Source organism: Morus notabilis, unplaced genomic scaffold (genome assembly GCF_000414095.1).
Source record: "Morus notabilis unplaced genomic scaffold, ASM41409v2 Scaffold261, whole genome shotgun sequence".
Lineage (NCBI taxonomy): Eukaryota > Viridiplantae > Streptophyta > Magnoliopsida > Rosales > Moraceae > Morus > Morus notabilis.
Genome location: NW_010363042.1, coordinates 468340 through 479152, shown reverse-complemented (window position 1 = coordinate 479152; position 10813 = coordinate 468340). Strand labels below are relative to the sequence as shown.

At 29.3% G+C, this 10813-nt stretch overlaps 1 protein-coding gene across 1 annotated transcript; it reads left to right on the top strand.

Annotated features, from left to right (window-relative positions):
• Positions 1 to 534: 534 nt before the first annotated feature.
• On the top strand, positions 535 to 10120 carry LOC21399729 (MADS-box protein EJ2). The gene is made up of 8 exons (XM_024169061.1): positions 535 to 923; positions 4272 to 4350; positions 4804 to 4865; positions 5132 to 5231; positions 7721 to 7762; positions 7852 to 7893; positions 8902 to 9044; positions 9823 to 10120. Exons 1-8 carry the CDS (start codon positions 739 to 741, stop codon positions 9905 to 9907), a joined length of 738 nt encoding a protein of 245 aa, XP_024024829.1. The 5' UTR covers positions 535 to 738; the 3' UTR covers positions 9908 to 10120.
• The last annotated feature ends 693 nt before the right edge of the window (positions 10121 to 10813 follow it).

Genomic DNA, 10813 nt, shown 5'->3' with positions numbered 1-10813 from the left:
TTATTACGACCGTTGGATTAATATTTTACGATTAAAATAATAATATTCATTATTGATAATTGCATTAAATTACACACGTTCCTACTCGGTTCACGGCTAAGAATCTGACACGTGTACACTGTCACAATATGATGTTACTTTCACGTGTTGTTGTTTTGACTCTTGATCTTTGACGTGAATCCGATGGATATTACAAGAGATTTTTAATTACGTACCAATAGATATTACAAGCAATATTAATTTCCAAGCCCGCCAAAAAAAAAAGGTTTATAATAAAAATATAAAAAAATTTATTATTTTATTATTATTATCATTACCATAGAGGGGTGGCTAGTTAATGAAAGCCATAGTGGAAAACCTGGCTTGAAGTGAAACTGAGCAAAAAAAAAAACGACATATATCTATCTTTAGATACTGATAGAATAATATTTATTATTAACAGCTATAATACATATAAAAACAATTATTATATATGTGTATATGCATATATGTATATATATACAGTACAAAACAAACACAAGACATAAAAGAGTTTCTCAGAGGTTTCCATTTCTCTCTCACGGATTACCTGTTTATTAAATTTACATATCCCTTTTGGTAGCCTAAACACAGAGTCTCTTTTTAGAGGGTTTGCTCGCCTCTTAACCCAGACTGGAAAGAAGGTCTAGAAAGAGAAAAAAAAAAATTGTGTGTGAGAAAGAAGAGAGAGAGAGAGAGAGAGAGGAGATATATATCCAAATGGGGAGAGGAAGGGTGGAACTGAAGAGGATAGAGAACAAAATCAACAGGCAAGTGACATTTGCCAAGAGAAGAAATGGGCTTCTCAAGAAGGCTTATGAGCTCTCAGTTCTTTGTGATGCTGAAGTTGCGCTTATTATCTTCTCAAGCCGTGGAAAGCTTTATGAATTCTGTAGCGGCTCTTGGTATATTTTAATATTAATATATATATATATATATATATATATATATATTATTACACTGCATCTCTCTCTCTCTCTCTCTCTCTACATATGTTCATTTTCGACATGCACAAAACATGAAAATTATTGTTGTTTTTAACTCATTTGGTCCAAGATCTGTGGTTTTCTTAACTGGGTTTTTGTTTTTGGACACAGAGTGAGAGAAAAAGCATGTGCTTTGCTACCATTTTCTGTTGATTACTCCTGAAAAAAAAAAAACAGACTTGATTAGGGTTTGATTTTTTATAATGAAACTGGAAGCTCAATTAATTTTTTTTTTTAATTTTTAACTTTCTAGTATTTTTCTCAAATTAAGATTAGGGATTCTCACATCTCTTGTAGTACTTTTGGACTTTTCTGGCCTGTTTATACATATATTTACATATTACAAATTTCAAACACTGGATTTTCATTGTTGCTTTCTTGTTTTATTTTTTTTTTATTTTTTGTTATTTTTTGGATTTATAACACTAAGAGACCATTAATTACCCGTGGTACTACGATCGGACTTCACTAGTACTACTGTTATGATCCGAGGGCAGAGATGTGATATATGATGTGCAATAAAAGAGTTTTTTTTTTTTTTTTTTTTTTTTTTTATAAAGAGAGGGAGAAAGAGAGGTTAAAGGATTTGTCTTTTCTTCTTCTCTTTGCTTCTAAAGCTGCAAATCCATACGATTAAAAGCTTTCTAAGCATGTTTTGTTTGAGGAGTTTTTGGTGTTTTTCTTTCTTTTATCCCATAATAATTCATCAATCTTCTGTTGTTTTGCTCAAACAAAAATTTATTTCTTTCCCTTTTATGTAATATTATTGAAGAATCACAGATCTAATCATGACTACCTTAATAATCCTTTCGTTTCTTGCATTCGGTGGTTCTCTGTTGCTTTTTTATGTTTTTTTTTTTTTCTCTTACTTCCTTTTTTTTTTAATTTTTATGTTCTTTGTAATTTGCTTGTTTGTTTTTTATTTAAATTTTCTGGAATATTTTCCGGCGCGAGCTTTTTTGATCCCGAAATATAACCAGATCTGGAAAAATGCTGCTATAAATTTCTGCAAGCATATATAATTTACATTTCTGAAAAACTTAAGTGGGTACTTTATGAACAGAATATGTATGTGTGTGTGTATATAATTCGGTTAAATTTGCAGGGGAAAATTTGTTGAAGAGAATGTCTAAAATATTAGAACCAATAGGGTATCAGATTTGTTCGTTAAAAAAATTGAATTATGTGCTCAATTATTCTTGAATATATATATATATATAGATATATATATATATATATTATATGTCCCTGATATCTTCTCCTCCCGTCATTCATTTATTGTGTGTGTGTGTGTGTGTGTATTATATACATACATATATTCATATAAATATATATAATATACAGATATATATGTAGAGCCTAATTAGTTTTAACTCTTGGGATCAATTGATAAGATGCAAAACCTAGACTTTATTTTCGTACTTATTTTAAATATTTTTGCTCTGAGTTTAATATGATTTCCTTGTGTTATAACTTGTAATCTGCAAATGCAAACTTGTAATCTGCAATGCATTTAATATATATATATATATATATATATACACACACACATACATATTACAAAAAGTGTTAGAGGAACTATAACTTTCATTGTCATCTCTTTTTTATTTTCTTTATAGGAAATTAGCAGAAAAGTGTTGTGACTATTAAATCCAAGAAAATCTTGTAGACAATTTATTCGTGGCATAAAATAGGGAAAAGGCTATTCAATTCTATAAATATTGTAGTAAAAAAAAAACACGTTAATAAATTGAAAGAGAGATCCTCTATCCAGATGCTAAAGTAGTATATCTTTGCTAGATGTACATATATATTTGTTTGTATGCGTGTTTCCGTATGGCTTTGTCTAATTACTCTTCATAATGGTTTCATAATCTTTTGTTGTTTCCTTTTATGTCGTAAAAATGATCTACAAAGCTTAAAATTAGGTGTTAAAACACAAACCAGATAAGCTAAAAATTCGTGTTTCTAAATACTTTATACTTTGGACAAAACTACAAATGTCTACATCTGCTTTTAATCCTTATCTAGAGCTTAAAGATCTGTGCATTGTGTGCACAAGGTGAAAATAATAATAATACTAATAAATAAATAAATAAAACATCTCATCACTGTGGTATCCATCTTTGTTTGTTTGTTTTTTTTTTTTTTTTCCCTTCCTATTAATGGCATTACACAAGTAATAGGAAGCCTTGTATTGATCTCTTGAGGGTATAAGAAGGTACGATGTGAGGAATTAAAAAATTCATTTTTGTTTTTTATGGAAGCCATCATGATTCATGAAGATATTTCACATTGGGATTATATATATTAAGGTTGATATTTCACATTTGATTTTAATATATATACGTGTGTGTGTGTGGAAGTGTATATGTTCCAAATAAAGGTGGCGTGTGCTCATCAGGTTTTTGCACATCTTTAATATGGTGTAATAGGCTATGATAAATGTGAATGATACTTTTTCTTTTTGCTGGAAAGATAAATGTTAAATGATATTTGAATGAAATGTTCTCCTTGTAATACTGGAAGGGTTTTAATGACCTTGCCAACTTTTTTTAAGCATTTATTTTCAATGGAATTAATTATTTTGGATATGTTGACTTGTGTTGTAAGAACCCGGTATTTTTTTTTTTTTTTTAGTAGTCGTAAGAACCCGTTTTCTATAAGTATGTTTTGTTTTTTTTTAATATCTTTTTAGTTAATCATTTTTTTATGACACAACATCCTAATTTATTACATTTTCAAGGCACTGCAAAATGAAATATATAAAGATACTATATATTGGTTAGTAACCTGTAGACAAATAATTGTGTTTGAACATTTTGCAATGTGTCATGCACACTTCATAAACAGTGCTACTCTTCTTAGGAACTAAATACGTACATTGCGAATCTCTTTGTGAAGACTTTTTTTGTTCATCAGAATCTGTCTATCTTATATATGGTAACATAATTTAAAAGGCTGTAACTATGTGGTATGTCATGAATATATGTATAGTGAAATTCTTGAAAAATAAAAAAAAATAAAAAAGGTACAAAGATAAAACAAATATAATGCATGATCTTGATCATTTGCCGAGAATTCAGCTCTCAAACCTTTTCCATGGTTCTACTTGCTTTATTTATTCATCTATTTATTTATTTTATTAATACTATATCAGTATAATTTAGTCCACTTCTTAAATCCTCATCTAGACATTGCTTTTTATTATTTACATTTGATCATACAATGTTGTTCTAATTTTTTTCTTCTCACCTTGTAAATTAGCATGATCAAAACACTTGAAAAGTATCAAAAGTACAGCTACGGTTCACTGGAGGCTACCCAACCTATAAACGACACTCAGGTAGGTTCATGTTTTTACCATGAAGAATGTCATGTTTTGATGTGATATCATTACTTTACTCACTTCTTATATGCATGCATGCTCATCATATTTTATGAGGCTGTTTGCACTGATATGCATATATTTCATACTTTGTTCAATTCTATATAATTATAAACATTTTCTTCTTTTCTTCATTGTCTTTTTGGTTCATCACTTTTCTTGTAATTTTTTTCGTTAATATTATTTGTTGGAGGTTTGATATTTGATAAGTTTTTTAGGAGGTGTCAACCTAATTGGGATGTCCTAATGATCGTTGATATCTCTTCTCAGAGCTGTTCATTTAAATAAATAAATATATATGTAGATATATAACCATATATGTAGCTTCTCTTGCATTGTCTAATATATAATGAGAAGCCTACAAGATTAGTAAGAAGTAAAGCTTTACTGACGTTGATCTCAAATTAGCAGAGCAGCTATCAGGAATATTTGAAGCTAAAAGCAAGAGTAGAGGTCCTACAGCGATCTCAGAGGTAAGAAATATATTGTAAATATACAGAAACGTGTACATACACGCGCCCCAATCTAATTGGGATGTTCTAACTTTCTCTGATGTCAGTTGCTTTTTCTCTTCATAAGAAAATAAAAATGTGTATCCTGAATATTACTAGTACTGTTAATTTTTAGATATATGCAAGTTTATTTTGAGGCAACATGTGCAGTATACATATCGTAGAAAGAAAAAACTGTAAAAATGTATATCCTCGCACTAGTGTAAGATATTCTTTACATGCTGCAGAAACCTTCTTGGGGAAGATCTTGGCCCCTTAAGTTCAAAGGAGCTTGAGCATCTTGAGAACCAACTAGAGACATCCTTGAGGCATATTAGGTCAACAAGGGTAAGAACTTTTTTTATTATTATGATTTTCTAATTAAAGTAAATTTAATGCGTTTAAAGCAATAGAATCACGGTGATGCATGCTATTCCTGGAATTTTTTTAAATAATATATGAGACGTTTGGTTTATGGATTCAGAATCATGATTCATAATTTTGATTTTTGAAATTCAAATTTTTTATGAGAAAAATACTGTAGAGAACCAAGAATCATGATTCGAAATCAGGAACAAACCCTTAAAACAAACATCCCAATAGTATTTTCTTTTGAAAGTTCTCAATGCTGGATTAAATTCCCTTTTCAACTTTGGTACTAATATTTTATCCAATATTCAAACATTTGTGTCAGGTGGTTTAAACTTTGAACTGTCATAAAAATTGCGAAACAATTACATGAATATACATCTATGGAATAGAAAATGAAACATATCCAAATTACCAGATATTATAACAATGAGCTCTAACTTTAGTGGTTAAATGATCTATTAGCGGAAACAACTAATATTATGCTTTCCAACTAATGAAATGACTGTGTTGTAAATATATGAAAAGTATTTGAAATACTATCGATATGAAACACTATTACTAATTGAAAGTGAATCTTACCAGTGAGATTAATACTATAAAATTCATATTATATTAGTGTGTGATTTGCCACTGGTGTCTTATAATATTGTTGCCCCCTAGTAATATTGTTCTGAATATATTACATGATATAACCTTGGTAAAAATCATCCTGAGCTGGAATTATAAAGCTTCTACCATTATACTGGGTCGGCAATAAGGATATAAAGTAAAGCCCAACTTCCTCGGCACTTTTTTTTTTTTTTTTTTTTTTTTGTGGTGCCGCCTCCATCTCCTCATTGTACTTTGTTTTGGTAATAACTTCCCCATTGTACTTTCTGTAGCAGTTTATCTAGCTCTTAAGAAAAGAAATGGTCAACCCACAATTAAATGACCACTATTATCCTCACAAGGAAAAGACTCATGTCCTGACAGAGTTAGTTATCTCAAGAACTAAAATAAAAAACGTTTGGGGTCAGTTCTTTAGCAGAACAAGGACATCCTAGCTATTAAATCCTAATTTCAAATGCTCACACCTAGCTACCTAATACCAATACTGGAGTAGGTATAGGGAGTCATCTGAAAAAAACACTATATATATATATATATATATATAGAGTGTGATTTTGAAAATATGAAATGCAAGAAGCAAAGGGTTGCTCTTTTACAATTTTTTAGGTAGGGTAATTTAAGTCATAATTTTAAGTTGAGTTTGAGTTATAATTTGAGTTAAAGTTGTAACTTGAGTTTGTGTTTGAATGTGCACATTTGAGTTATGATTTGAATTGAGAATCTATTTGAGTTTGTATTTGGGTAACTCAAAACTTAAATTTGTATTTAAATAGTATTTTAATAAAAACTCAATGGTGATGAAAAATTTTAATAGGGTATATGGGTGGGGTTTTATTCATCTTTTCGTTGTAAATGCATAGAAAAAAATCATCTCAATCAGAATTAAAACGAAAAAGTTATGACATTTTTAAGAATAGAAAAAATAATGTTCGTTAACTTGAGTTCGAGTTTATGAACTCGAGTTGAAGAGGAAACTTGAACTCGAGTTTAGCTCTAAAAACTCAAATTTTACAAAAGAGCATGAACTTGAATAAAGTTGTAACTCGAGTTCAAATTTTTTCTGAGTTCATTGTAAAAGAACAACCCCAAAATATCTTTTATATTTGAAAGTCTGTTTGACAAATGCATTTAAATTTATAATTCTAATTTTGATATAGTGTTTTTTTCATAAAAATTTTAAATTCAAAAATTTCTCACTAATGATTTTCTGACAAAATTCATATTAATAAATCAAAATTATTGATTTAAACATGTGAACCAAACTAACCTTAGAAATATCTTTAGATGTAAAACAATTTCTTAGAAGAATTTCGGGAATTTTTAGTAAATGCGGGGAAATATTAAAAATATTGATTTCAGTGAAATTGTAGTGACAAAATTTTAAGGAATATCGAAAGATATCTTGAGAAAAATTAATGAACTTTTGAAAAAATTTGTGAAAGATCAGCATTCGATTTTTTTTTTTCTGATTTTATCAAATGTAAATAATATATTTTTATCACCTAACATGATTGAATACTTCAATTATAATGAAATCTCAACATGTTTGAGCCTCATAAAACCTTTTATTGAGATTCTACCTAAATGTATAAATTTTTTTTTATCTAAAACTAATTTATTTTTAATATTCTTTTAATATCTATCATACCCTAAAATATCAAAAACAAATATATGTAGATTGCATAAAGTTTTTCATTGATATCGATATTTCTCTCAAATTTTCTTTAAATTTTGAAGTACCAATATTTTCACACCTCAAAAAGATTCCTAAATGGGTTTCCATCAATGTTCATATTTTCATCTTTGATTGTAATACCTGAAAGAGAATTCTGATTGACTTTTCACAACGCTTTCAGACTCAGTCCATGCTTGATCAGTTAGCTGATCTTCAACAAAGGGTACGTGAATTTCTTTTCTGCATCACTTACATTGCTATATTGCACGTGCTTTAATTATACCTTTACAAACTAAAATTCTGTAATTGCAGGAACACACTCTACTTGAAGCTAATAGAGCCTTGAGAAGGAAGGTACCAACTCCTAAACATTACCTTTTTTTTTTTTTTTTTTTTGCCTAATAGTGCCCCATCCCTCCTCACATAGAGATTGGGCCCAATATGAGACTCACAAATGGAGCTCATCTTCATGTGAGGGACGGGCTACTGCCCGTCAAGTAAATATCATTTCTTTATTGTTTGTCAAGACTAGTTAGTTGGTTTGATTCAAAATAATGCAATTAGTATGTTCAATAAAAAAAATGTAAAAAAGTACTTTGCACAGATATCATTTCACTATTATGGAGAAACTGGATTTTTCAGGTTTTAATTTCAACTTTTAGCTATTATTTTTCCCGTGTCTTTTCATTTTGGCATAGTAGTGATTGTAAGATGCCAGTCTTATCTACTCTCTCACCTAGCCACAAAGGACTATTACAAAATCCTGTTTATTTTTTCTTTGTTCAATACATCAATTTTCCGATACTCAGAAACTTTTAGCACATATTTATGAATAAATTGGAGGTTTTATCGACAATCTCTTCTCACCATACATGGCTGTATGCGCCCATAAATATTAGTCCATTATGAGTGTTTTTTTTAACCGTCGTTAAAAGCTTCAATAGCAGTTATTAATTAATTGTTAATCCGAAGTCATTGTATTTATATGACATCTAGCAATGTTTTCTAAATATCGTCATACTTGCTTGGTAACGAGCTCATACCATAATCCATCATTTGAGTAAAACATAGTATTAATATGTGATATATACTTTCCTAGTAAATACATAATATATAGATACCATTTTTCAAAATCCAAAGCAATGTTGTCTTTTTTTTTTTTTTTTTATCTAAACTTTTTTTTTTTCAACTTTGTTAACTGATTAAAGAAGTCCTTCAAATTGCTGCACTAATATTTTATTGCATGTCTATATAACTGGCTACTTAACTAACTACATTAATTTATTGTTGTCTTTGCAAACAAATATATAAAATCTTATTCTCTGATATATGTGTATCTCCATGATGATCATCAATCATCAGTTGGAAGAAAGCAGCGCTCAGATTCCACTTCGACTGGCGTGGGAAGCTGCTGGGGAACAGGACTGCATTCCGTACACCCGCCATCCTTCTCAACCTGACTGCTTCTTCCAACCTCTGGGAAGCAATTCCGCTTTGCAAATTGGGTACCCTTCACTTCCTAATTAACAATAACCCATTATATTATCTTATATGTATGATGAAAGTTTCCCTAAGGCTTCTATTCATCTCATTTGAAATTTTCAGTGTATGTTTGGTATATGAATTCTACTACAGTGCAAACTTGGTTTTAGTTTTGTTACGTTGTTTTTCTCTCATAAAAAATTTAATTTTTAAAAAGTCAATAAAAAATCTTAATTTGAACCATAATTTGAACCCATATATCAAACGGGCCCTTAATATCATAGTACCACTAGTGCCACACCAATAAGAAACAATGACTCTCAGTACTATTCTTTTATTGAAACAATGAGGTTGCATGTTTAGGGCCCGTTTAGTTTGTTAATTCGAGTTTTTAATTTTAATTGATATGTGACTTTATGTGAAAACTTTTTACTGTAACAAAAAAGTTAGATGTGACTGTTTTTAAGAACTTTTTACTATAACAAAACTCAAACCGGTAAAATGAACATGACCTAATGTGTATAGATTTCTAGAGAAATATTGTTGATGAGAGTGTAGACTGATCCTCTTTCTGTTCCACACATACTTGAAGTAATTTCAAAAGTGACAATAACTAGGGTTGAGGTACAACCAATCCCTTTTTTTAGTAACAAAAAAATTGGTAATATTAGCGAGATTGTCAACTCTAAGCATTCTATTCAAAACTTCTAGTATAGTACAGTAAAAATGTTACAAATGTGGTCATGTGAAAAAACTACTTTGATTATCTCCCTCTTATGTTTGGATTTTTCATGTTTACAGATATAATTCTGTGGGCCCAGATGAGATGAATATGTCAGCCCCAGCCCAAATTATTAATGGGTTTGCCCATGGTTGGATGCTTTGACTCTGCTTAGGCCTTGAATATGAAGGTGTTGAGGAAATAAAAACGTACGTGTACTAGAATTTTATTTTATTTTTAAGTTTGTTTCTTTTGCTTGTGGCTTGTTTTGTATGAAACTTGTAATTGGTATATAATTGAAGACAATAAGTAGTACCTACGAAGTGTATTTGACATAAAGGACTAATGTTTAATTCCCAACCCCTTATTGAACCTTAATTTCTGTTGTGTGTGGCATTCTCTTATATAGAGCTAAGAAAATATTTATGTTCTTTAAATTGTTACTCTCTAAATTATTGTTCTTTTGTTGGTTAACGATTTTTAATCCATTTATAGTAGGTTTTTCCATTTAGCAACTGTGGAATATGACAACTTCTCTGTATCATTTCACTCGATATTATACAACTTAACCTATAGTTTGAATCGTTTGAGAAAAAAAGTTTGTATTGACTCCAAGAGTTGGAATATCCAAATCAAACAAATAACTGATTGTATTGAATATTGAATAACTGATTATATATATATATATATATATATATGTGTGTATTATTTATCACTTATGAGTTTATGACTTATTAGTTTAGTTTTATGGTTATATCTATTATGTGACAATGAATTCATAATGATGTTGTCCTAGTTTTAATGTTGTTGAGTGTTGGTTTAATTTAGTAAGTTATAAGTTGCAGGTTTTGATCACGTATTTTCTAAAATATATATATATATATAATTAAATAAATAAATAAATAAATAAAATCTAAATGAAAAAAAAAATGTTCAAAATATAATTTTAGACCATGCCTAAAAACTAATCACAAATTTCCTCAAAAAAAGAAAATTATCGTAATTAGTGATCATTAAATTTGACAAAATATTAAAGTTTCGTTCCTTTCACCGTTCGAACCATAGCTCAAA